The sequence below is a fragment of the Mangifera indica genome, chromosome 2 (assembly GCF_011075055.1).
Source record: "Mangifera indica cultivar Alphonso chromosome 2, CATAS_Mindica_2.1, whole genome shotgun sequence".
In the NCBI taxonomy this organism is placed as follows: Eukaryota; Viridiplantae; Streptophyta; class Magnoliopsida; order Sapindales; family Anacardiaceae; genus Mangifera; species Mangifera indica.
Genome location: NC_058138.1, coordinates 17,792,545 through 17,818,833, shown reverse-complemented (window position 1 = coordinate 17,818,833; position 26,289 = coordinate 17,792,545). Strand labels below are relative to the sequence as shown.

Below are 26,289 nucleotides of genomic sequence, written 5' to 3'. Positions count from 1 at the left end.
ATGAAAATTTTTTTTTTTAAAATTAAGATGAAAAAAGATAAATTATTTTTTAAATTATAATTTTATTTTTAATAATAATAAAATTTAATAAATGAATGAATATTTAAATTTTTAAAATTTAATTCGTCCACGGGTGGGAAAAAGTGTTTTGGCCTACCAAAAAGGGTCAAAAGCTTCATTTTCAATCACCCATTTATTCCAATTAAATTCCTAAAATTATCCTCATCAGGGCATGGTTAGTTAGGTTGCACCCGAATGGTGTAACTGGCCCATATTGTGAAGGCGGACTCTAATAGAACCCAAATGACAGCCCATTTGGCCCAAATGGGTCAAATCAGGAAAAAGGCTATGCACATAAATGTTACTTTCTGAATTTAAATACCATATTTTGTTGTACCAATATTTTGCTTGCAAGATCGGCAAACGTTACATGAATTACAACTCCTTGGATTTTCCTACTTTATTTTATTTATTAATTATATAGTGGAATATCAACATTGATTTTTTTCATACCCTCATGCTTGCCAACTCTTCTATATTCTAATAAATACAACAAAGTTTTATTTTGTTTTTCAGTTTGTCAATTGAGTAATATTATATATATATATATTTTAAATACATAAATATATATATTTATATATATTATTATATAATTAAATATTATTTTATTTTTATTTAAAATTATTTAATTATACAATAAAATATATACATATATTTATATTTATATACTTAAATTGAATATATATAATTTGATTATTGATGATTCATATTTTTATATATCAATTATTAATAAAATTAGTGGAGTAACCTTTATCATATAAGGAATCAGAGAGTGAGCCAATGGTGACGAATTGGCCATTAATGTATGCATCTGTGGGCACGACCAGGCCGACCATTGTTTTCCTCAAATTCCAGGAAACTCATAATGAACTTTTAAGCTACTTGTACAGATCTCTTGTTATGGTAAAAAGAAGAAAAAAGATGATAAGAAAGAAAGCGATTTTCTCAGCCGAAAACGAAAATAAAAAAGAGCTGAGGTGTGATGAGTCCATGTCTCTCTCACCTGTCTTTCTTTCTTGCCACATTGTGTCTTAAACAAAGACCAGCCCACAAGTGTTGCTTTGATTTCTCATCGGTTACCTTCACTTTTTTCATCTTTTCTTTTCTTGCATGCTTTGAGAATCTCATCTATACATATAACTCTCACACACATTAACAACAGAGACGCTTGTGAGTATTATTCGTTAATCTTCTTTTATTTATTTGTTTATATAATAAATGAGTTAATAAATTAAAAAAAAAAGACTTTCTTGCATGCCACAACCCACTATTCTTTTCATCATTGCCTCGTAATAGCTATATGTTTGTGTTGTGATTAATGGGTATTGGTTTTCATGTTAATTCTCATCGACTGCTTATGACTTCTTGTTGTTTGGAGGTAGTGGATTCTTGTTTTTCAGCTTTGAGTTAATTGGGTTTTGTTTTATTCAGCTCATGGCTCCTTTAAGAGGAGGATTAAAGAAAAAAAGAAAACTTGACAAAAAAACAGAAGGGAATGCTTCTGCTTCTGCTTCTGGGTCTTCAGAGAAGGAAGCTTCTGTTGATTGGTGGCAAGAGTATTCCGAGAGGATTAATGGTATTCTTTTCCTTCTAATTTTTAATGCTTTTACTGTCTTGCTTTCATGTTGCGTATATTAGTTGTGTTTTTGCTCTTCATCTTTCTGATATGGTGTTGTTGCTCCTGTTGACCATTCATGGTAACAAGGACATGTCTTGATTTTATTTGCAGGACATTTTCGTTAATAGTTTTAATTTAGTTTTGGCTTATTGGATGATTGGGTTTATGCTTTATATCTTGTTCAAAATTATCTGTCGAGAAACAAAAATGCATTTGGGAATATCTACACAGGATCCCTAATCTGCCATTTCAGTGCTTCTGCTAACCAACCATTCTTCGTTTTTTATCTAATCAAACGTTTCCTTTTTATCTTATATATATTGCTAATGATGGTCAAGTTGTTGAAATTTAACAGAAAAATGGTATCTTCTTCATTCAACAATCCCTTCTTTTGTATATATTCTGTGTTTGCAGAAAATGCAATCCTAGGAATGATTTTTCATGTTACTATTAAAATTATATTATGATTTATATTTAAAATAGGTAACTCATGGGGACAAATCAAAATGAATTCTTTCCACTTTTTATATTATTCATGTAATTTTATTTATAATCTTTTGGTCTTAAACAAGTGTAGTTCTAAGGTTGGGTAAGTCACATTTGAAACCAAGATTCTGATTAGTAACGATGGTTACTTTTGGCCAACCTCTAACTCAGGGAAATATGGTTGTTAATTTATAAAGTAAGGGCAAAGTTTTTTTTCTCCAAAAAGGAAACTGGTTAAGCAAATTCTCATGATTAACTTAGTATATCTAATGTTGGATTATCAGATGAATTATCTCCAAAATTAAAAAAAAAGTGATCTTACTTTTGACTGATTATTAGAAAAATTTGTAGAATTCCTGCTTCTGAGAGATGATAGTTGAAACTAATTGTATTGAAGGCTATATTTATGCTGAATGGAGTTGAAAATGTGTGAAAACTTGAAACATAAGCTAGTTCTGTCACCTAAATTTGGCATTTCTTAGCCACCAAATTTTAATTAACCCTTGATACATAAAGTATAAAATTTATGCCCTCTCTCTTAGAGGAAATTTTACATTTGGTTGAGAGATATCACTATAAGATTGAATACTTTGTTCTTCCTTCTCTTGCTTGTACAGCTCTTCATTGTGTTCTTAATAATGGTTAAAAAAATTAGATAATTGTATTTGTAATTAATTTGTTGAGTACGTTGTCACCTTAAAAGTGGGCTGTGTAGAATTAAAAGATTGGGGAGAGTGATCATAAAGTAAAGTTTTTAGTCTGGGAGATTTCCAAGATTTTAGTCTGGAAAGGAATTGACTGATATAACCAGTCAATAAAATACATGATTTGACTCCCCATTTGTGAGATTTCCGTGCCATTAAAATCCTGTAATGTTTTCCTTTATGTAATCTAGTCTTGATATGGAGCTCCACAATCACATCTGTTGAGATATAGTCATACAACAAAAAAGGATGGATTATATATGAGCTTCAAAAGCATGACAGATCTCTATTTTGCGTAAGGTCATTTATATGGAACATCTAACTCAACGAGGGAAGTTTCTGGATAATGCAAAAAGAGGGTATGAAAGATGACAACTCCTCTTTCTTCTTCAGTTATGAATTTAGGATGCCATAGAAACCAATTTGGCTGGTGATTCAGAGAGGATTCAGTTTTTAGGTTTCTGAATGGTTTCTTATATAATTCATTTAGTTAGTTTTATTTGTGATATAAATGTTTGAAAGATTTTTCAATGTTAAGGTTGCATGTGCCCAATCAGGCCATCATTTGTGGTTTAATCCATAGAAGAATTGTTATCTTTTTTTGTTAAATTCTATCAATGTAGGCCCATATCTGAAAACACTCAATAAAAAGAAATCATTAAACTGGATATGTAGTAATTGGCAATGTCTTTCAAGTTGGGCTCTCTATACCTTATCTTCACTGAATTAAATGATAGAATGAAGTATGCATGCTTATAGCTCATCAGGCCTGAAAAAGCAGTTCTGCATATATGATGTGTGTGAAATTTGTGTGATTAACACTTGTAAATTGCTGCTTCTAATTGCCAGTGCGTTTGTTTAATACTCAAGTTCCGTCCTGCCCTATTATTTTCTTGGTTTTGAGGATTTGGAATTCCTAGAATTTATACCATTGATGATAGACATTTTGTTTTACAACCTTGGAATGTTGAATGATTTGTCAATGACCCTTTATTGTATGAAGTGTTTTCCTGGTGGATGATTGTGGCAAATTTACACACACAGTTGACACATTGGAAAGAAACCAACCTTCTTGAATGAATACCAGACACTTACATTTGACACATTAAAATTTTATGGTGTGGGCCAGTAGCGTTTTTGGTGCTAGAGCAAATCAAAATTTGTTCTGGTAATCCCCTCTGTTGAAACAATTAGGTTGCTGATATTTTTGAAATCTCCAATAGGACTAATAACGATACATTGCAGGGATTATACCTCAAGTAGGTTTGTGCCTGTCCATAGGTTCCTGTTAACTGTTTTTTCTTACATGTTTGATTTTCAGTTGAAAATGGTCGTGCTTTTAATTGGATGGAGTTGTTGATGTCATAATTCCTGTCATTGGTTTATTTTAGTTTCTTTACTTGCATGATATAATTTGATTTATAAAATTATGAGATACATCAGGGAACATAAATTTTCAAGAAAATGTAACTCAGATAATTAATATCGTTTGTATAGACCTATCATCAAATGCTTTACTGTTGTTGTATATGATGAATTTACTGGCTATATGGTATCAAATATCAATTTGATGATTCATCAAAGCTCCAAGGACTAGATCATGTTAGTTTGCTAATGAGAATACAATATAAATGCTATGTCTGACTTCAAGAGTTCTTTATTTATTACTTATAATGGCTTTCTAATTCTCCATTAGTTTGGTCATTCTAAATTTACGTTGATGTATGCTTCAAGAATCTTAACACACTAAAATTTGGATCAATTGAGAATGATTTCCTGAGACTGTAACCTTGTCATATACCCCTAAAATAAGTTCTACATGAGTCTTCATTTATTAAAATCAATGATTTACCCCGATGTTTATACAACTACTTGTGTGATATGATCTAAATTTATTGTCTTTTAACTTCTGCACTGTGCAGGTTCTCAATCCCCATCAAGGGGTTTAGACAGATTCCAATCTGTTTTCAAGATCTCTAGAAGAACCTTCAATTATATCTGCTCACTTGTGGAGGAAAGTATGATGGTTAAGACGGGGGGTTTTTCATTCACAAGTGGCAAGAATTTGTCATTACATGATCAAGTAGCTATTGCTTTAAGAAGGCTGAGCTCTGGTGATTCACTAATGACGATTGGTGATTCATGTGGGCTGCACCACTCAACAGTCTCTCAAGTGACATGGCGCTTTGTTGAGGCTTTGGAAGAAAGGGGGATTCAGCACCTGCAGTGGCCTTCATCTGAAACAGAAATTGCGAAAATAAAATCCAAGTTTCAGAAGATGCAAGGCCTCCCTAATTGCTGTGGTGTGGTTGATACCACACATGTAATGATGTGTTTGGCTTCCTCAGACCCCACAAGTAATGTGTGGCTTGATCAGGAGAAGAATCACAGCATGATCTTGCAGGCAATTGTGGACCCTGAAATGAGGTTCCGAGACATAGTCACTGGATGGCCTGGGAAAATGGAAGACTGGTTGGTCTTTCGGAGTTCAAATTTCTACAAACTATGTGATAAAGGGGAGAGGTTGAATGGGAAAAGATTAGAGCTCTGTGAAGGATCAGAAATGGGAGAATATATAATCGGGGATTCAGGTTTTCCTTTATTGCCCTATCTTATTACTCCTTATGAAGGAAAAGAGCTCCCTCAGTTCAAAGCCGAGTTCAATAGGCGGCATTCTGTGACGCAAATGGTGGCACAAAGGGCACTGGCAAGATTAAAAGATACATGGAAGATCATACAAGGAGTGATGTGGAGACCTGACAAACATAAGTTACCAAGGATTATTCTTGTTTGCTGCTTGCTGCATAATATTGTTTTAGATTTGGAAGATGAGCTGGAGGAGGAAATGCTTTTGCCTCATGACCATGATTCAGGTTATCACCAACAAATTTGTGGAACCCTTGACATAAAAGGTGTACATTTGAGAGATGAGCTCTCTCTCTATTTGTCTAGAAAATTGCCACCAGGCTTCTGAAACAAGATTTCTCAGTGAAAATTACAAATATGGAGTCAGTTTCTGTACATGTAGGTACATCATTTTGACAGTTGGTGTAATGCACTTAGATTTACAAGGTAATGGTTGCGACAGGAAGTGGAGGAGAACTATCATTTTTCAGTAACCTCAATTGCCTGAGATGTCCTTCACTGCAATTTTGCTTAATAATGGTCATTTCTCCCTATTTAACCGGAAAGATGATAATTTTCTCTCTCTCTTTTTTTTTTCTTTCATATCAAATAAGATTTTATGGAGAATTGAGCATAAATAGTTTTAGCATATTTTTTTCAATCATATTTTTTCTTTCATATGTGAGAGTAAGTATCACAAAAAAGAATTTTAGCCATTGCAGATTTGGTTAAGCGATGACTGGAAATGAAGTTCTCAGAAGATGTTGAAGGAAGGAAACGATATGGTTGCTTTCGAAGGACCTGCTTTCTGAAACTTAGAAGAGAGGGTTTTGAAAGGTCATGTTCTCCGGTGTTACTTATCTTTTAATTATAGGGGAACCTGGCATTTCGTGGAGCTATCTTTTTTATGAAACTTATAAGAGAGGATATCTAAGGTTCTCGAGCCCTAATGGACAAGTGGAATTGAATCAAGTATTGTTAAGCTCAAAGTTGGCTCAAAAGGATAGATGTCGGGCTGAAGATTGAGAAACTGAACGAGTCTTGAGTTGCAGGCTCTATCTCAAGCTCCAGATAGGATTTGCTACTTTGAGCTCAGCTCGTGAAAGGCCTGATATTATTGACATGTAACTTTGGAGAGAACAAATTATAGCACGTGAGGTTCGCATTAAATTATCCTGCAGAGTTGAAACCTTTCGATAGTCTTAAACCAGGTTCACAAATCAAAATGGTGCAACATGAAACGCCTTCATCAAGTTTCATATATAATTCCATGTCTAAACATTGATATGGAAACCAACAAAAGGTTGCACCTACACCTCCAATTTGTAACTTTGCCAGGTTGAAGACTTTATCAACAATTTTACAGGCTGCTTCACAACTAATGTTAACTTGGAACCCGGCCTCACCTGAACCTCCAAAAAGGGCAGCCTTAAATTCAGGCGCCTCCATTATCAGTAGCTGCAATACCAGTAAACCAGACAGATGAATCAGGAAATTCGGTTATATCCAGTACTACTAAGAAAATAACAACATTTATTATTAAAACATACAAGAAAGTTGGAATAAAGTTTTAACATATGAAATATATATTTTCTACACATTTTAGAAAACCCATTATTTTCAAGTGTTAAATGAAGAATTTCAGAATTTGCAGCAGATTATAAGAGTTGATTACCCTGTAACTGTATAGAGTCTACAAATGTCTCAAACCATTCTTGCTTCACAGATTCTGGGACCACAGATTCACCCACAAAAGGATTCCACATATTTCCTACAGGGCCACCAAGAACCCATTTCACTTTTGCTGGTAGGCTGGAAAAATCAAGTGTTGAAGGATTAACTGCTGCGTCAGAACTATGTTTCTCCTCAAAGCTAGAATTCTTTGAAGGCTGAAAAAAGAAGCACAACTGAATAAATTTTATGAGGCAAATGAAAAAATAATAGTTCACAGTTATTTTCCCTTTATATCATCAGATTAAAGGGTCAAACTCACTGCTGGACTGTCTGGTTTTAGACACATTGGTGTAGATTTAAGCTTTCCTGCCTCTCTAAGGTGTTTCATTATGATGCTCAGGGATTGGTTCTCATCAGAGATATCTTCATTCTGATAGCCAACATAGTATTGAGCTAAGGATACTATAAGATAACCCTGAATTCAACTTTCACATATAAAACAGCTTACCATCAAACACACAGTTAATTGATCATCTGATTTTGCATTGCTTGTGGATGGAACTTCTTTCCCTGCTGCAAGGTATCTCTCAACAGCTATCCGAGAACGGAGACACAGTCCAGTCCCTGTCTCAATGTAATACTGCAGTGTGCAACTTAACGAAAGCACTGTTCACTAACTTTTTACTAATTAAGGCCATCTAGATGTTATTATCATACTAAATTTGCACAATTTTTTTTTCATATTCTTAAATTTTAGAAGGGTTTATTCTTCAGCAATTCATTTTATTAGATGAAAAATCACAACTCATATGGTGAAAGTTTTTTTTTTTTAAAAACTCCAAAGATGTTTTGGGGTTCTAAAGTAACCAGACTTTTAAAATGGGTAAAAGCAGAAGATTTGATGAGATTTATTCAGAGGGAACTTGGACTCAGTTCAAGCCAGGAATTAACTCGAACCCTCCTAATTTTTAGTAATTTGTTTTCACAGTACACCATATATTTATGCTGTAATTCTAGTAGGCACCAGTGTTCTTTACTTAGTGCCTTAATCAAACCAGAATCTACTCAACACTAAAATGTACTCCCAAGAGATTTGGTTGTTTCCGATCAATGGAAACTAGAACAATACAAACCACTAAAATGTGCTTATGGATCTTTCAGACTTTATCCTGAAACATATCTCATATACATGACATACCAGTTAAAAACTACAAGGTACCTGCATTAGTTCTGGATTAACAAGCACCCCATAGTCCTAGTTATATCCTCCTAGAACAATGCAATTGTTTGCCAAAGTACGCAGCTATATGCATCTATAATAGAAATGTAGAGTAAAAGAGTACCTTGTCAATGATTCTGCCTCTAATACGAGGCCTTTCCTGAACAACCCAATTATCGGGCAGTCCATACGATGAGCCACTCTTGGTGTTGAAGGGTACGATTTGCATCTGTAGTATTTTTGGAATGATAACCAGATTCAGACACAAAAATATGAACACAACCAACTAGGCCTCATAGAAAAAATTCCCAACCATGAACAGAGGCCTTGTCATTAACCATAAAAGAAGTCACCTTCAATACTTACATAATTTTTATTGTCAGACTTCATTCTCTTAGGCATAATTGTGTCTTCTGTATCCCTGCTCAGATATTTCTGAATGGATATCAGGGAACGAAACCGTCGTCCAGACTCAGGCTGGTAGTAATACTAGATAGTCATCAGATGAACATTCTCAAGTATCTTGCACATGGTATAAAAATTAAAAGAAAGAACTTCTAAATGCAATGAATATTAATCAAATGTACTAAGAACCATATCCAATCCTTTCACCAAAAAAATGATTAAAACACATCAAAGATAGGAAAAATTAAGTCAGAAGTTTCAGACATGAAAATCTAGCTAACCCACCCCAATTTATCAATGTTTCTCTATAAATACTGGAACTCTCCGGCTATATATGCATACTTTAAACTGCAAACTTTATACTTGATGAACCTCTAATCCAGCTGCACATTTCAAAATAAACCCTACGCATATTCTTCTAATGTATACACCTACACATAGACATAAATTCGAGATACACACATAAAAATACATGCTTAAACTCTAGGACGAAATCACTCACAAATTAAAACAAAACAACCATATGTTACAACACATTGATTCTCACCATCCATTCATTCAGGTACACAAATATGTGGATAGTTACATAAATTTTTTTGCTTGCTTTAGAAATGTTCCACGCTTTCAAGTTTTGCATGGTTTAGATATTCGTACTGGAGAAAAATTATATTTCCCAACGTTAACATAGAAATAACTTGCAAATATTTAACAAACTAAGAAAGAGTAACAATAAACAAAGAACAGGATTGAATTGACAATTAAAGAAGAAAAAGGAAGAACCTTGTCGATACGGCCGGGGTTGCTCGGAGAGTTAATACGGTGACATTCTTTGACAGACCAACCAGGAGGCAATTGGAAAACTGATGAGGTTGTGCTGTCCACTATCTGCAACCCCCTTGATGTTTCTTGTTCAAATTGACTCGACGGTGACGATTTCTCCTCATCCATGATGGGTTTGTGTTGTGTTCCATATCCGTCACTCTATCAATTCAGCGAAATATTGACCGAAAATGACAGAAACAGGATCCATTTTTAGACTGGGCTGCCGAGTTAGTGACCCGATTAAGATTAATTTGGTTTTGGGTGTTTCGGATGTTATTTTTCGGGTTTCTATTAATGTTTTTGACTGGTGTCATCGGGCACAGACTTGGCCATTTGGAATGCCTTACAACTGTCTCCTTTAAATACAACACGTGTAATAGATTTAACATTCAAATCGGAGATGAAAATAAACGCACATGATTCACATTCAGTCTACATATCACACGTACTAAGAGAAGATGGAAGTAAAGGTTTAGTGACATACTGTGATTTGCATAAAAGGGTGTAATTGACTTTTTCCATATGTTGGGGTAATGGGGTAACTAATATTTTCTACACGTGCTGTAATTAATATGGAAGATATTTGAAATTTTTATATGAAATATATCAATTGTCACATTAAATTATTATCATATCTTAATAAGAATATTTGAATATATAATAAGAAATATATCCATTGTCATATTAAATTATCATCCTATCTTTATATGAATATTTGAAAATGTAATATAAAATATATTAATTGTCACATCAAACTACCATATGATGTAAATTAAAGAAAACTTTTATGTTAAGTGTTTCTACTGTTTTCAACTTTATATCAAGATAAAATTTCATACTCAAACCTAGTTAAAATTATATTAAATAGTTCTCAAAACCTTAATATTTATTATTGTTAATGATTTTTATCTCTTTCAGTTATATCCCGTTATAATTATAATTATGCGGTGGCTTTAAATTGACAATTTATAAAATAGTGAAGAGTTAAAGTATAATTAATAAACTGATCAATACTAATATTATAAAAGATATGTTGTTATCAATCATATTTTTTTATAGTTTTCTTTTTTTTAATTTATAAATTTTTTTTTTTAGATTAGCTCGATCCAAATGATAAAATTGGGTTAACAGATTAACTCAATTAAAACTATAAATATAATAGATTAGCTTGATTAAAATGATAAATTAAGTTAAAACGTGTTTTTTGTTTTTTATGCAAATTAAAGCACATAAGCATAGGCGGAAATAAGGATGATATAGTAACTGTTTTAAAGACTTTTTTTTACATTTGTTTACTATATCCTCTTCATAATATTTTATGTATGTTGTCGGCATAATTTGGCTTTGTATAAGATATAAATTTTGTTTCATTATTATGGGTTGAAGACTTAAAGGTTTAGGGTTTGTGATATATAATTTAAAGTTTACGGATTATTATTTAGATTTCATAGTTTAAGGACAACTTGGTGGTTTACGATTTAGAGTTAAAAGTTCTTGGTTCTTAATTACGGGTTTATGGTTTACATTTTAAGGTTTAGAGATTATAGTTTATGGTTTATGATTTAGTGTTTAAGGTTTTAAGTTTTAGAGTAGGGTTAAACTCGAACCGAACTCGGTCTAGTCATCAAAATTTTCAATTAAAAATTTTGATACAAAATTTGTTTTAATAACGAAAAATGAGTTGAACCGAATTCAAATAGAGTTCGAGCTCGAACTCGAACTCAGTTAAATATATACCAAATCGAGTTCAAGCTCAGCTCGTATCCAACCCTATTTTAGAGTTAACACATTAGAGTTTAATATTAAGATTTATTATTTATGCTATAAAACGTTGAAAGTTTCAGTTTGGGTTTGGTTATAGGGAGAACGATTATTCTTCATCTTTTTTTTTTTTTTTCATATGATACTTTTCCACTCTTAATTTTGAAAGTAACATTTTATCACTTTCTATCAAAATTCAAATGTTAGTTTAGCGATCAAAATATGTTTTTATCTTTTATAAAATACATAAATATTATAAGGTCAATATAACTCACATCTTTGAAATTAAAAAAAAAATTATATTTTCCTCTACTAACTTAATTTATTATTTAAGTATCTATTTTTATTTAAAAAAAAAAAAACCTAACTTTAACTCAAACCAATTTTAAATTTATAAAGTATGGTTGAAATTATAATAAAAATGTGTGATTTCAAATCTCAATATCAAATCATATTAAAATGATGTAATTTTCTTAAAATTATATTAAAATAATTTAACTTCAATCAAAATTTATTATTTGGTATGTTTATAATTATTTTTAATGACCTTCATGACTATTGACCGTCTAAATTATTTAAATTTATTGTTTTATAATTATTAATCATAAAAAAGAAAAATATATTTAATAAAATTTTAGCTGTAAAAGAAAATATATATTCAACTTTTGTAAACGTTGAAAGTTTTTTTTTTAATTATCTATAGCGTGTCATTCTATCCAAGAATGAATTTCACCATGCAACGTGTCGTTAAGGTCATAACGTGGGAACATGTCATTGGGACAAAAGACGTGGAAAATAATGGTTTCTTCCTAACAATTAATTGTAACCAGAGAGCATGCTCTGTTTTAGATTCTGTTGAAAAATGAAAAAGAAAAAAAAAACATTTAACCAAAAGCTGAGACGCAGAGAAGGGACAGATGCCAACTTTTTCTTTCATAAATGCCTTTATTTTAAGTTTTTTGAGAAAATCAAAGGGTACTTGAGTAACAGAGACAGTCGTCTCGTAATTTGGTATTTACCATTACTTTCTCTCAGTGGTCTTCTGTCCATGGCGGTGGATGGACAGGAGACTACTGAGAGAAAGAAATACCAACTTGAGGCAAGGTGTAACATGTAATTAATTTTACAAACTTGAACCCAATTAGATTAAATTATTACCGACTCCTCTGTTAATTCTTATAAACCCATCCTAAAAATTTCTAAGTGGGTCTACATGTATTTGATCTTTGCTTACTCTTTAAGGAGCCACCCAGTAAACAGATCAGAACAGAAGTCTGAACTCAGTGCATACTGCATATTAAAAAAAACACAAAAGGGCGCCGTTATCACAATTGATTAATCTAAATATCCAAAGCAAGAGTTGATCGGTCTTTTTCAACAAACGCACGGGATGACGACCGAGCAATTAATATAAATAAAAGTCAAGTTGGTATTTCTAATTGTCTACTTAAAAACCCAAGTTCCTTCTCTCTGCGTCACTGCTTTTGTTTTTCTATTTCATTTTCTATCATGCAGATATGCTCACGACTGACTTAATAATGTGTACGGTGTTCCAATTTTTCTAGTCAACCAAACTTAACCAAGTACAATTTGATTTTTAAGAGTCATCTGCCTGCCTTGACAATTTGGGCTACGAAAATACTTATCAAATGCTTCAAAAATATAAAACTACAGTAAACAAAATTGCGCTGATGAATAGAATTTGTTCAAATTTTCAGAACATGCTTTTAAAATTCTTGCATTCCTATCAGGAACCTTTGAATCAAAAAGTGGGTTGGTAGAGTTGATCAAGCAGCTTCTAGGAAAGGTTGATAAGCGTGTTATGTGTCTATGTCATCCTCATTAAGTCATATGGACATAGGATATAAAATTATTCCAAGTTACTTATTTATTACAAGTAGACAAAATACGTTGACCCCTCTAATTCCCTTTCCGCACCCAGCATTGGATTATCTTGAATTCGGGCTAGTTTAATATTATTTAATCCAGATAAGAATAGTATTATTAAGGCCAAACAACTATTTCCCACCCAAGGTTTGATGTTCTCTCAAGTTTTTATCCATTAACTATGAAAACATCAAACACTCACCCATGACTGGTTAGATTTAACAAAACTTTAACAGTGATAAAGATAAAATCGTAATTTTTGCTATAATATTAAAAATAAACAAAATAGAATCTAATTTTATCCCCTTAAATTTTAAAAACTAAAATTTTCCCCCAGTCTAAGTTTTAAAAAATCGCAGTTTCACCCTAGGGTTTGGTTTTGAAATCTCCGGAGACCTCTCCGGCTCCGTTGCCGACGACCTCTCCCTCCCGAAGCAACATCTTCTTCCGACGATCTCTTTCCTCCCATTTGGAGGTCCAATCGACATCGGAGATGCCTTGGGAGACGAAGAACTTCGTTTTCCCTGACAAAGTTCTTCGTCTTTCAAGGCGTCTCCGACGTCGATCGAACCTCCAAATGGGAGGAAAGAGATCGCCGGAAGGAGAGGTTATTTCGGGAGGGAGAGGTCATCGGCAACGGAGCCGGAGAGGTCGCCGGAGATTTCAAAACCAAACCCTAGGGTGAAACTGCGATTTTTTAAAACTTAGGCTGAGAGAAAATTTTAGTTTTTAAAGTTTAGGGGGGCAAAAAGAGATAAAATTTTTAAGCGTTAGGGTTCTGTTAAATCTAACCGGCCATAGGTGGGTGTTTGATGTTTCCATAGTTAAAGGGGGACATTTGTGAAGACATCAAACCTTGGGTGGAAAATAGTCCTTTGGCCTATTATTAATTGCGATGTAAGATCGAGGAAGGTGTGACGTTGCCAATCTAGAATGACAAGAAGGGCGTGTGAAAATAAGAAGCTCACACTCAACTTACTTTAGATTTGGATATATATGAACCGCGTATATTTTTACTCGCAAGGCGCCGGTCCAGCTGAGTTGAGTACTTGCGGCGCACGTTTCTTCTCTTCTGGCTCTTCCACTCTCTTGCTATTTTACTTTTATTTCAGATCTTTCTTACTTGCTTTCATACTTAACTTCTGTTATTCCTCCACGCGCTCTCTGCGACCTTGTAGTCTTAGCCTCTACCTACATCCTGTTTGGTACAACCAATATCTATCAACCAACCCCCTTTTCTTCTGCTCTGAATTTATGTTCAATTGGTCCACTGCTTGTTATATAAACTATTTAAATTAAGAATTCATGAAGTATATATTAATATTTAAAATAATTAATCATTATAAAATTCTATTAATTGAATAATTAGATATGTCTTCTCATTTAATTTTTTTGATAAATAAATTTTAAAAATGTGTTTGATTGGGTATTTAATAAGAGTGGTTTTATTGAATTTTTAGAAAGTCTAGATACAATGTTTCTTATTAAAAAAAAGAAAAAGAAAAGTAATTCTGAAACTAAATTAGGAAGAGTTTAGTCTATTCAAACTATAGAATAGTGCCCCACCTTCAAAACAAGTGTAAAACAAAGTCTATTAAATATTCTCCTTATACTTCTAGCGCGTACGATCACGCGCTATCAGTGCAATTCGAATAGCGTAGAAATCTAGAATCATCAATGCTGAAGGAAGACTGCCGGCTTCTAACGACTATTCCTAAAATTAGATCATCACATACGCGGACACGCTAAGTAGCGTGGCACACCCGACGCCCGTACTTTCTTATCCTTTCACTTGCGTGATATTTACACAAGAGCCATAAACTCTATTTTCTTAATCCCCAAGCATCAAGGGCATATCTGTCATTTAGTCGACGACAGATACAAGTCGTACTTGCTAACTTGAACCTATAAATGTAACTCCACAGGTGTCAGACAATTCCATTCAACAACAAGCAAAACAAACTCACAAGTAAAGCAAATCTCTTAGTTACAGAAGTTCAAATTCACATCATGAAGAGAGGCATTGCAGAAGTTGAATACGAAGTTGGAACCATGGACATGGCCAAGTGTTTGATGCTGCTCTCTAAAGTTGGCGAAGCCAATTCAGGAAACCGTGTGTTTACATGCAAAACGTGCAACAGAGAATTCTCGTCGTTTCAGGCGTTGGGCGGGCACAGAGCCAGCCACAAGAAGCCGAAATTGATGGGAGGAGAGTTGTTTGATAACACGCAGATGCCTGCTTCTCCTAAGAAGCCTAAAGCACACGAGTGTTCTATCTGTGGGCTTGCGTTTCCTATTGGCCAAGCTCTCGGTGGTCACATGAGGAGACACAGGGCTGCTTTGACTGGTGATGCGTTGGTTACTCGGCCTCTTTTGCCGGTTCCAGTTCTGAAGAAATCGAATAGTAACAAGAGAGTTGTCTGCCTGGATTTGAACTTGACGCCGTTCGAGAATGATTTGAAGTTATGGGTGGCTTAAGATTGGCTGATTATTAATGGATTTAGTCTTAGATCATAGGTCTTAATTCCTCTTCTTTGTATTTACCAACTTGTTGGAATTTTGTGCCAGAATTTATTCATTTGTTCTTATGAACAGTCACATACACACATATATATATATATATTTTCATTTTTTGTATATGATTCAGAGATACATATGACTCGATTTGAATAACTTTTTTCAATCTAAAAAAGTTTGTTTGATTTTCTTGGATTCAAAATCATATGCCCTCCTTGCTTAATTTGCGGTTTCTCATGGCTTCGAACTTCAGACTATTTTATGCATCTCGATTTCTCAGTATCAACCTTGATTGCCGGAGGGAGAAGATATGGTATAATTTAAAATTTATTTGGTCTGAAGCAATTTACACAATATTACATATTCTAAAGTAATTTTGCTTAATTTCTTGTCCCTCTTATCAGTGTATTGTAAAAAAATAAATAAATAAATAAATAAAAATACCGAATGACTATTTTCCACCGAAACTTTGATGAAAGGATAATTTTGTGCCTTTCAAATTTGAAAAAGTCCATTCCACAATCTCAATTGAAAAATCGTCCTCCTCCCAACAGTATCGCTCCGAAAATGGCTTTAAAACCTTTTGATAGATATTAATAGGATGATTGTGATCTTTAACCTCCCTTGTTTGTGAATTCCTTATCATGCCCCGCCTTCAAAGGTTAGTCATCGTTGGCTCGTTGGCTTTCTTTCTAATATTATAGGTTATCCAAAATGTAATCTTTATAATGTTAAGCTGCATCCAGTACTATAATATATTAGTGCATACAAAATTCAGTTGCTTCTAAGTAAAAACATCTTACCCAATTCAAGGTTTATAAGGTTGAACTATTTTGTGTTGCTAAATAAACAAATGATCAGAAAAACCTATACTATTGTAGCATATCAAATGAAGGATGGTTGTCATTCAAGTGTATAGCCTCTAAACATTATATGAATGGTGAGATTTGTCAACTCTCTTTTTCGGTGTTTTCGGATAATTAAGAAATGAAAAAAGAGAAAAATATATATTTAAAAAAGTAAAATAATTATTATAAAAAGTTTTGTTTATATTATTATTAGAGGTATATTAGATATTAACACTATTATACATATATTGTAAAGTAATAAAAATACTTAAAATTAATATCTAACTTGATCTCAGGGATTAATAAAATAAATAAAATATTAAAACTTTTAAGAAAAAAAATTGAGTTTAAGTCTTTTATATTTTTAAAATTTTAACTTATTTGATGTAATAATTATAAGTCTAATAACTGTATTTTAAAATTTATTTATTTGACCAAACTATACTAAATTTCTTGATTGTAAAAGAAAAAAATGTCCAATTTGACAAAAGGTGAGAAAATAATTTTTTTTTTAAATTTAAAGGAAAAAAAAAACATCATTTTACAAAAATTGAGTGAGAGAGAGTCATCCGGCCTCCAAGATATAAAATAAAATTTAAAACAAAGGCCTTTTCATTAAAAAGTATCCAATCAAAACCTCAAGCAGAGTCGGGTAAGCTCCAGCCCAGCGTAGCCTATGGTAAATTAAAAAGATGTATCTTACAGGAGATTGGTTTAGGTAATGTTTTATTACCAAAATAAAAAAATTACCTTAAAGATAAATTACTTAAAAGATTATTGAGTATAAACGATTATTATATTTGATAAAATTTAATAGATATAAATAATTATTGTGTTTGATTAAAGATAATAAAAGATTACTAGTAAATTATTTTACTTAAATGTCTTTGAATATAATTATTTTTAAATATGTTTTATATTATTTATCATATTAATTAAAAATAAATTTATTTTTATTTCAAAAAATTAATAAATACTAACATAATTATAATAAAATTAAGATTATCTTGATAATTTTTAAATATTACACATATTATCTGTCACATTCATATAGATAATAAAAGATTATTGTAATCTTTTATTACTGATAAACTAAACAAAAAAATGAAAGATAGATTAGCAATATAATCCTTAATACTCATAACCAAACGCCCTTTAACAGCAATCCATTGTTTCTCTGGGCTGAGTGGGACGTAAAACTCTAAAACTTTTTTAATAATTTGAATTACAAAAATAATGTTTTGTTCAGGGTCAAACTTAATTGCCTTCATCAACATCAAAACTAATTTTGTCCGTCGATATCCCGCCACGTCTATTACTATACCGTAAAGACCAAAAAGTCCTCTTACAAGGTTGATTCAACAAATCAACGGCGTGTATTCTTCATTCACATACACGTGTACGATAAAGATGACACGCAACCTTGACTTACCGATCATGCAGATGTATTCTATGTTTATATTCCTCGCACATGCCACAATAACCGTGTTTAATTTAATTATCGTCGCTGGTGTCGCTTCTCCGGGAAATTCGCGGGGTGCCGTTTACGATCATCTGTACGACCAGGTTTCCGGTGATCGTCGAAGGTACGGATACACAGTCGAGCAATTGTTTTTACACATTTATTGAATTGCATGTAAAATTCTTACAATCAAAACATAATTCTAAGAAATGAAAGGTCGTTGTGGAATTTTTTGTGTTTACATGAGCTTAGTGTGTTGTTACCTTGTTACTTAATTATCTATTTTGTAATTGTCTCTGTGTTTGTTGTTGTTTGTTTTTTGAGAAAGAGTGTGATGGATTATGTTAGTAGGCTAACACGACTGTCGTTTGTGTGTTTAGAGGTTGCTTGGGATTTTGAATGAAAAACAGTGGAAAGTGGAAAGTTGAGTGTACGGGTTGAAGACGAAAATGGTACGTTCTAGATCCCTTTTTGAAGCTTCTTACAGTGATTTTATAGTATTAACTATCTGTACTTCTATAATTCTAACTTATATTTTAAATATAATAATAAGAAAATTAGTTCATTGATATATTATGGAATGTGATTGTGAAAAGGGAAAACTTCAGTGTTTTAGTGAACATGGGAAGGTGAAACTATGGAGTGTGTCTTGACTGTGTTTGGATAATAGTCTCTGCTTGAGATACAAATTGTGATTCAATTTTTAGTTCAAGACCTTGGAGCTCTAAACCTAAACCCTAAATCAGTTGTGTTAGAAACTTCAAACACGTCTTTCATTTTTTTCAGTTGAAGCCAGTTGAGTGAGAGTAAAGTTGCAGGGTTTTATTACTTTTGGTATCTCTGAAGAAGATTTTTTTTTTATCCAAGTATTTTAGAAGAGTCTCCTTTATTGTAATTTACAAGTTAAATGATTTCTAGGAGCTGGTAAGTTAGGTTCCCATAGAATGCCAGTCAATGGCAGTACTTGTGAGTATTTAGAAAGGGTTTCTATAGATTTTTTGTTTTGGTAGGTTAAAAGGTTTTCATAGTTGTTACAGAGAAATGCTTATTGTTTGATGCTTGAATATTGCTATTTGGCACTGTGAATGAGTTAGTTCCTAAAAATTGCTAATTGTTAATGAATTTATAGATGCTATAAGTTTACTGAATTTATTAAAGTATCCATTATACCAGTCTAATAGCTTTCTTATCAAACTTTTTGGTTGTTTTGATGTGTAAATGTCAATCCTTATTGCTATTAGTAAAATATGGTTGGAAAATGATATATGTATAAAATAATTGTTTTACTTCATATATTTTATAGTGAATTTGATAATTAAAAAACTGTAAAATTGTTTAAATATTATTGTTTTTAATGATATTGGTGAATATCTGTTTTAAGCTTTGAACATCTATTACAATCAGAAGTCAATTTTGTTTAACAAAAGAGGGAAGAACAATGACTGTCGTGTCACAAGTTGTTGCCTGGATTAAGTTTTTCTTTGTTTTTGGTGAATGAATCAAGTTGGTCAATCCTCTCTGTCTCTTGGCCTATTAAATAAGCAACTTCATAGTGATTGTTTCTAGCAATCTTTTCAGAACAAAGGACTTTGGTTGGCAAAGGGTCCTGGGCATATAGCTGAGGGAGATGCAGCGTTCAATAATCATTCCAGCATTGATTCAAAGAGGCCTCATCAATGGTTTGTCAGTACTGGTGATGCAGAGCTGTTTCCAAACAAGAAGCAAGCTACACAGGCTCCAAACAACAAATCAAGCGCTGAAATATCTAATGCAAATGTTTCTTACTGGGGAAACACTTCCAGTTTTCCGTCAGTTCCAAACCAACTTGTTGACCGGTTGTTTGGATCTGAATCTTCAAGGTCCATCAGTTTTAGTGAAAGGAACTTATCTCCGGTTGGAACTGATGACATGAGAAGAAAAGTTATCGAAGAACATTTTGGAGAAGATGCATCTGCTGGATTGTCAATGTCTCATGCTATGGAAGATTCTGAAACATTTAGCTATGGTGGATATAGAAAAGTCAAAGTTAATGATGTTAAGGACTCCAACAATGGTTTGCATCCTCCAAAGGAACATAGTCTTGATATAGATAGCAATAATGACTTATCTACAGCACATACCTATAACAAGGATAGCCAAAGTAGTTATATGACGATGGGGCAGGCTTACAACAAGGAGGATGACAATGTTACATTGATGGGTCATACCTATAGCAGGGACGATGTACATATAAGATCAACAGGTCCAGGTTATGGCAAGGTTGACAATGGTGCCATATCTTTTTCTGACACCTATCGAAAAGAGGATGCCAATATAATATCTTTTGTTGGATTTGATGATGAACATAATATCGTCCCTGTGGGGCAGCCCATTAGTGGCTATGGCCCACTATACTCTTCAGTTCAAACTTCTGAAGCAGTCTCTGGAAAGCAGTTGAATGCATCAAATATGAATGCAGCAGTTGCAGGCGTGCCTCAAGTTGCTAAATCAAAACCTGAATCTGTCTCCAAGAATAAACCAGAGTTGAAATGTCCCAGGAAAGAAGCTCCAAACAGCTTCCCTTCAAACGTTAGAAGCTTGATATCAACTGGTATGCTAGATGGGGTCCCTGTGAAGTATGTTTCTTTGTCGCAGGAGGTAAATTCCCTGTTTGTTTGTCTGCTACTCTGAATTTTCATGCTGTCTAGTGAATTATAGTTGTATCTTGGCATCTAACTAGGAGCTTTGTGGAATTATAAAAGGCTCTGGTTATCTTTGTGGCTGTCAATCATGTAATTACTCCAAGGTGAGTCAGTTGAATGTTTCTAAATTTGCCTGTTAATTTTTTGATGCCTAACAACTAGGATTTATGTTGTTGTGAAGGTGCTAAATGCTTATGAGTTTGAGCGCCATGCTGGTTGCAAAACAAAGCATCCGAACAATCACATATACTTTGAGAATGGAAAAACTATTTATCAAATAGTACAAGAATTAAGGAGCACTCCTGAGAGCTTGTTATTTGATACAATTCAAACTGTTTTTGGTGCACCTATTAATCAGAAATCTTTTCGCATTTGGAAAGGTATGTGTTCTTGTTTTGATTTAAATAGTTGTCCTCATGCATTTGTATTTCCCTTACATACCATGTCTAGGGATTTTTGGTTTGGTGTGGAACGTGGTCTTTGCCTGCTTTGTATCTTCTAATATTTCCCTTCCCCCTCTTCACAGAGTCATTTCAAGCAGCGACTCGGGAGCTTCAGCGAATTTATGGAAAGGAAGAACTAAACCTGTAGTATGTGTATCTGGCATTTGGAAAGATGTAAGATAGAATAATCTCTTTGTGCATAGTAACCAGTGTTTGGGTGGTAATTATTCTAATGATGAGCCAACTGAAGGTTTTTATTAGATTGGCGCACGATGGTTTAGGACTTATAATTCTGCCTCTCGGTTCACGGAGACAAGTTATTTTGATACAGGTGTGTAGTTAAGAATACTAGAGGAGAGCTCGTATGATTTAGTTTGGAGATTTAGGCCTTATGTGGACTCACTGTGTCACATTTCGGTGTCATGGAAATTATCGTGGCACCCCTTCAATGTAACAATCCTTGGTTCACTCTAGTGTCACATATTGTTTTATATACTTATAATGTGACATTACTCTTAATTTTAGCACTTTTTCATGGTGATAACTATAACATTGTCTTTCTGTTTCATTGGTTACTGGATTCTCTTAAAAAAGGGCAAATTTAGCAGTCAATGGTGGCTTCCTCTCGCAGCTTCGAAAAATCAAACATTGTTTCGGGGCAATTGCGCCATGACAAGGAAAACCAGAAATTTTTTTCTTCTAAAATTACAGAGACTAGCAGTATAAACATACATCATGACACGGTTAAGTGGGCGGAAAACAAAAATTGTCAGTCAGAAGATACAAAGAACTGTTGCCATCAAACGAAATTCTAGATAATCAGAAACTACATTTCACACGCTAAAGAAAGGTTTGAAAGAATGTCAAGAAGCAAAGTACAAGCGCACCCATCATATTGTCAATCACATTAGTTCTGTTGCTTTCCCTTCACCATTTTCCTTCTCCATGTGTCACAACATTACTTGCCTCCGCTCAGAAACAAATTGAGCTTCTTAAGAACCACAGCAGGCCGATTTTTGGGGAGCTTCACCAGCCCCGGCAGCCACTTGTTGATTAATCTTGATTGTCGCAGGCTGCAAACAAGACGGAACGCTTCAAGTATACTGAAACAATGTTTAATTTCTAAAACTGACAATTGAATTTCTTTTTCATCTCTTTTAATAAAATTCAGCCTCAGGCTCATATACCTCTGCCTTCGAATCAGTATTGGCAAGCCTCTGTTTTATATCCCTTGCTATTGAAAAGAAAACTTCCTCAACATTTAGATTTGTCTTTGCACTCTGCATTATTGAATGTTTGTCAGATCAACCATCATCCACCCAACTTGCATCAACAATCACAAGTGACACTTACAGTTTCAAAAAATTTGATACCATACTCATCAGCAAGTGCTTGGCCCTTAGAGGTAGGCACTGCCTGAAAACATATAGAATGCACAAAGTACCATCAGAACATTGAAAAGCAAATGCATGAGCGGGTACTCTCATCCAAAGAAAAAACAAAATAACGCACAAGGAAGAGTATATTTTTTCTATAAGATATAGACGCCAAAAAAAAAAGGCACCCTTATTTTCTTTATAAATACACAGAAGAGGTCCACGTCCTTCTTGTGCATAGATGCACATATCACAAACTCAGTAACTATACAGCAATGGAAAGATTTAACAAGAACATTTGCAAACTACCATACCCTTTTGCTCTCATCCATGTCTGCCTTGTTCCCTACCAAAATCTTGTTAACATTATCTGAAGCATGTTGTTCGATGTTGCGAATCCAGTTCCTAATGTCTGAAAATGATAAGAAGCCAAGTTGTATAAGAAAATTTAAAATAAACAAATGTATTCATCTATAAAGGAAATTGTAGGTAAATTCACTACATTCTGAACCATCCAACTTAATGAAATAGAGGGACCATTAAAACACACAAATGTTATGCAAAAAGAAATAAGTGTGAACATTGGAAGGGACAATCGTTCAATATGTGCGGTTATCCAAACTATTAACTAATATAAGTAGGAGAGTGAAGATTACTATTGAAAGATGATTCATCTGTCACATCATAGACCAGCAGAATTCCCATAGCTCCACGGTAGTAAGCTGTAAAAAGAAATAAGACAATAGAGTTACTAAAGCAAAATTCAAATAAAACATCTACAGCCCTAAAAAGTATTGATAATCAATATCAACCACACAAAGAAACATTGGATCAGAGATTTGACAAGGACTAGAAGAATCAGCTTAACAGAATCTACAAGAACCAGTATCTATATTACTAGGAATAAAGCCCAACTTGCAATATTGTCCAGCCAAGTTATGCTTAGTTTGATCTCCAGTTCCAACTTGCACTTACGAAGCCATGTACCATTTCGACAGACCTACAAGAGCTATTTTAATGGGGAATTATTCCACAAACCAGATTTCTGTCCTGGGTTATAGTATTTATGTGACCATATCCACCTTCCAAAAAGCTCTAGACTACCCTCTTACGCCACACATGGAAGATTTTTATTCTATTGCAATTGGTACATCTATTTCATAAAAAAAAAAAAAAAAAAAACATTTTTCAATGTTTCTACCATGTTTAAGAAAAACATAAATTTCAATAGGCTTATGAAACCAATAGAGTTCAGTTTGGATGTGTCCAAGGTAGATAATACAAATGTCAAAAGAGCCACAATTTTAGTTTTCTTTATTTCATTCAGGTAACCATTGATAAGCTGGGCGACTTCCATACATCTAGACCCACCAGTAAAATTGAAATGAATGAAAGCATAAAAACAAGAAACTTACCAGTTGTAATTGTTCGGAACCGCTCCTGACCAGCTGTATCCCAAATTTGGAGCTTGATCCGTTTTCCATCTAGCTCAATGGTTCTTATCTTAAAATCAATACTGGATGAGCAAGAATGACAGTGTCAAGACAAGAAATTCATAAGAGGCAAAAATCTAGATGCAGCAGTATAACTTCACAGTTCAGAGAATACAAACCCAATGGTGGTGATAAAACTGGTGGTGAATGAACCATCTGAGAATCGCAAAAGAAGGCAACTCTTACCCACACCTGCCAAGGTAATAACAATATGAAGATAAAAAGAAAAAAATTAAATAAGGTTAAATGCAAAATTTTCAGAAGAAAACATAAGCTTCAAACAAAAATCAGATGAGACTTCTAGTCTGACATCTCACAATTTAATTATGAAGTTTAGAAATAAATAATGAAACAAATTAAACTAAAGAAATAAAGAAGAAATGCCTCAAAGGTTCCAGAAGCTAGCCATTAAACCAAAAGGAAAATCAGAAACATATCACTAAACAACCAACTTGCTCTGATGTATAACTTCCACATAAGATGATTGTCCCGAACATAAACTAATGAGAATCGATCTAACATTATCAGAATTTTAAAAGACTGTTTAGGCTCACAATTTGACAATCAACTTTAACAGAAACATCTTACTCAATTGTGGAGAGCCAAAAACTAAATGAGTTGTTCTCATAATATGACAAACATAAGACTACACCTACTGATATGAATACCGGGTTTTATGCAAACCTCTGGATAAAGATGAACAGAAATTGATAAAATAACACAACCTTATACAAGGCTGTTCTCGCCCAGGATGATATTCTTTGAGTATTATGGAATGATCTGCAAATGTTTATAACAAATATGTTTGACTCGAAGGGAAAAGAAGAGAGCAGCCCATCCAGTAACACCCTAGCCATACCAAAGGCCAAAGTGATCCAAACAAATAAATTTGAAGCTTAAAACAAATAGTCATCTAAAATATTATTTATCTCTGTTCCCTGAATCTGAATTCCCGCAATCAACAAGTACACTGTAAAATCAATTACATAATTAGTATAATTACCTCACTGTTATAATTACTAATAAATTAGTTCAAAGTTCAAAAGCCAAGTTCTAGTGAAACACACTAGAAAAGGTTTATAGGTTCAAAAAATGAACAAAAATATTACATTATTTCGTGAGGAAGCAAGCACTGTATTAAGCCAAAACTGTAAAGCAACTTGAAATGACATTACTTTGATCAAATTAAGACGTAGGAGATCAACTTCACGTTTTCAACTAATTACGGCCAAACAGCTTCTTAGAATATAAAAAGCAACCAAAAAAATAATAATTAAAATCCTCTTCCAAATACAAATGCAAACTAAAAAACAGCAGTGAAAGTAAATCAAAAAACGTGATCAGATCTTAGTCAATTCAGAGAAAGGAAAACCGAAACGAGTTTTAAACTCACAATGCAATCTAGGCAAAATTTAATCCACTTGATTCCCGAGAAAACCAAGGGAAATTGAAAAAGGAAAAAAAATGACGCACCGCTATCGCCAATCAATAGAAGCTTAATGAGATAATCGTAGTCAGCTCTAGCCCTCGCAGGTGGAGCAGCCATCTATAACAAAAATCAACCAAAAAAATTTACACCTCCCTGCACATCAACACGAAAACGACAAATCAAAACGCGGAAAACGACACAACATATCAATATTCAGTCATGCAAAAGAAAATTTACGAAAAATAAAATAAAAATTACCAGATCAGAAAAAAGAAAGTTTAGAGAGACGGAGAGGTTTGGTTGGTTGAATTTGAATGGAAATGAGATTTAAGTCTGTGATAGGTTCACCAGCAGCTACAGGGTAAAAACACAAATTAAACCTCTCCGAGTAAGGTGGGTTGGGTGGCTGTAATGCGCCCCTTTTTTAACGGCTTTTTAGGTGCCCCTTGCGCACGCTAGCAATAGAGAGAGAGAGAGAGAGAAAAGAAAGGATGCTGAGGAACTTTGAACAACTAGAATGTAACATCTTTTATAAAGCTTTCACTGGGGTGCGAGTCAGTTTGAGATTAGATTTTGACCTCCTGCTTTTTTGAGAGAAGACGAAATATATTGCAATCTGGTGTGGTGCTTAAATAAATAATGGCGAATGAATTGGTGGTGGACCAGTTCCAGTTCACATATCATTTTGCCTTACTTTCTAAGGTAACTACAGCTGTGTATTTTTGTATTATTCATGTTAAATAAAGAATGTTTCAATACTAGAAACCCTTTTTTACTTG

General features: G+C 33.4%; 5 protein-coding genes across 10 annotated transcripts; 3 read left to right on the top strand and 2 right to left on the bottom strand.

Annotated features, from left to right (window-relative positions):
• Positions 1 to 972: 972 nt before the first annotated feature.
• On the top strand, positions 973 to 6,684 carry LOC123209212 (protein ALP1-like). Of its 2 annotated transcripts, XR_006500997.1 has the most exons (4): positions 973 to 1,230; positions 1,492 to 1,636; positions 4,791 to 5,940; positions 6,216 to 6,684. XR_006500997.1 is itself a non-coding variant. In XM_044627080.1 (3 exons), the coding sequence occupies exons 2-3, from the start codon at positions 1,495 to 1,497 to the stop codon at positions 5,840 to 5,842; spliced, it is 1,194 nt and encodes a 397-aa protein (XP_044483015.1). In that variant the 5' UTR covers positions 973 to 1,230; positions 1,492 to 1,494; the 3' UTR covers positions 5,843 to 6,059. The 2 variants fall into 2 exon arrangements, 1 of the variants encoding a protein (XP_044483015.1); XM_044627080.1 differs by lacking the exon at positions 6,216 to 6,684 and having other exon boundaries at positions 4,791 to 6,059.
• Positions 6,685 to 6,719: 35 nt separating this feature from the next.
• LOC123209214 (methyl-CpG-binding domain-containing protein 7-like) lies at positions 6,720 to 9,867 on the bottom strand. Of its 5 annotated transcripts, XM_044627083.1 has the most exons (8): positions 9,572 to 9,685; positions 9,339 to 9,444; positions 8,753 to 8,875; positions 8,511 to 8,615; positions 7,676 to 7,807; positions 7,487 to 7,597; positions 7,169 to 7,382; positions 6,720 to 6,951 (listed from the first exon to the last, which is right to left on the bottom strand). In XM_044627083.1, the coding sequence occupies exons 2-8, from the start codon at positions 9,426 to 9,428 to the stop codon at positions 6,929 to 6,931; spliced, it is 798 nt and encodes a 265-aa protein (XP_044483018.1). In that variant the 5' UTR covers positions 9,429 to 9,444; positions 9,572 to 9,685; the 3' UTR covers positions 6,720 to 6,928. The 5 variants fall into 5 exon arrangements, with proteins under 5 accessions (XP_044483018.1, XP_044483017.1, XP_044483016.1 ...); XM_044627082.1 differs by lacking the exon at positions 9,339 to 9,444 and having other exon boundaries at positions 8,753 to 8,863; positions 9,572 to 9,861; XM_044627081.1 differs by lacking the exon at positions 9,339 to 9,444 and having other exon boundaries at positions 9,572 to 9,857.
• Positions 9,868 to 15,189: 5,322 nt separating this feature from the next.
• On the top strand, positions 15,190 to 15,898 carry LOC123204468 (zinc finger protein ZAT11-like). Its single transcript, XM_044621139.1, has one exon. It carries the CDS (start codon positions 15,272 to 15,274, stop codon positions 15,737 to 15,739), a length of 468 nt encoding a protein of 155 aa, XP_044477074.1. The 5' UTR covers positions 15,190 to 15,271; the 3' UTR covers positions 15,740 to 15,898.
• Positions 15,899 to 18,081: 2,183 nt separating this feature from the next.
• LOC123201162 lies at positions 18,082 to 21,680 on the top strand. The gene is made up of 6 exons (XM_044616629.1): positions 18,082 to 18,212; positions 18,469 to 18,540; positions 19,667 to 20,725; positions 20,808 to 20,873; positions 20,951 to 21,149; positions 21,296 to 21,680. Exons 2-6 carry the CDS (start codon positions 18,538 to 18,540, stop codon positions 21,358 to 21,360), a joined length of 1,392 nt encoding a protein of 463 aa, XP_044472564.1. The 5' UTR covers positions 18,082 to 18,212; positions 18,469 to 18,537; the 3' UTR covers positions 21,361 to 21,680.
• A 202-nt stretch (positions 21,681 to 21,882) lies between these two features.
• On the bottom strand, positions 21,883 to 26,165 carry LOC123201169 (ras-related protein RABE1c-like). Its single transcript, XM_044616642.1, has 9 exons — positions 25,769 to 26,165; positions 25,555 to 25,663; positions 24,201 to 24,273; positions 24,004 to 24,104; positions 23,245 to 23,310; positions 22,903 to 23,000; positions 22,566 to 22,628; positions 22,400 to 22,492; positions 21,883 to 22,285 (listed from the first exon to the last, which is right to left on the bottom strand). The coding sequence occupies exons 2-9, from the start codon at positions 25,625 to 25,627 to the stop codon at positions 22,205 to 22,207; spliced, it is 648 nt and encodes a 215-aa protein (XP_044472577.1). The 5' UTR covers positions 25,628 to 25,663; positions 25,769 to 26,165; the 3' UTR covers positions 21,883 to 22,204.
• Positions 26,166 to 26,289: the final 124 nt, after the last annotated feature.

Coding starts and splice junctions, on each gene's coding strand:
- LOC123209212 (XM_044627080.1), top strand. CDS start 1,495: ATGGCTCCTTTAAGAGGAGGATTAAAGAAAAAAAGAAAACTTGACAAA. Junction 1,637..4,790: donor GTATTCCGAGAGGATTAATG/GTATTCTTTTCC, acceptor TGCACTGTGCAG/GTTCTCAATCCCCATCAAGG.
- LOC123209214 (XM_044627081.1), bottom strand. CDS start 9,739: ATGGATGAGGAGAAATCGTCACCGTCGAGTCAATTTGAACAAGAAACA. Junction 8,616..8,752: donor AGTCTGACAATAAAAATTAT/GTAAGTATTGAA, acceptor AAAATACTACAG/ATGCAAATCGTACCCTTCAA. Junction 7,598..7,675: donor AATTAACTGTGTGTTTGATG/GTAAGCTGTTTT, acceptor GTTGGCTATCAG/AATGAAGATATCTCTGATGA.
- LOC123204468 (XM_044621139.1), top strand. CDS start 15,272: ATGAAGAGAGGCATTGCAGAAGTTGAATACGAAGTTGGAACCATGGAC.
- LOC123201162 (XM_044616629.1), top strand. Junction 20,726..20,807: donor ATGTTTCTTTGTCGCAGGAG/GTAAATTCCCTG, acceptor GCATCTAACTAG/GAGCTTTGTGGAATTATAAA. Junction 21,150..21,295: donor ATCTTTTCGCATTTGGAAAG/GTATGTGTTCTT, acceptor CCCTCTTCACAG/AGTCATTTCAAGCAGCGACT.
- LOC123201169 (XM_044616642.1), bottom strand. CDS start 25,627: ATGGCTGCTCCACCTGCGAGGGCTAGAGCTGACTACGATTATCTCATT. Junction 22,629..22,902: donor ACATGGATGAGAGCAAAAGG/GTATGGTAGTTT, acceptor ATATGTTTTCAG/GCAGTGCCTACCTCTAAGGG. Junction 22,493..22,565: donor GTATCAAATTTTTTGAAACT/GTAAGTGTCACT, acceptor TCAATAATGCAG/AGTGCAAAGACAAATCTAAA.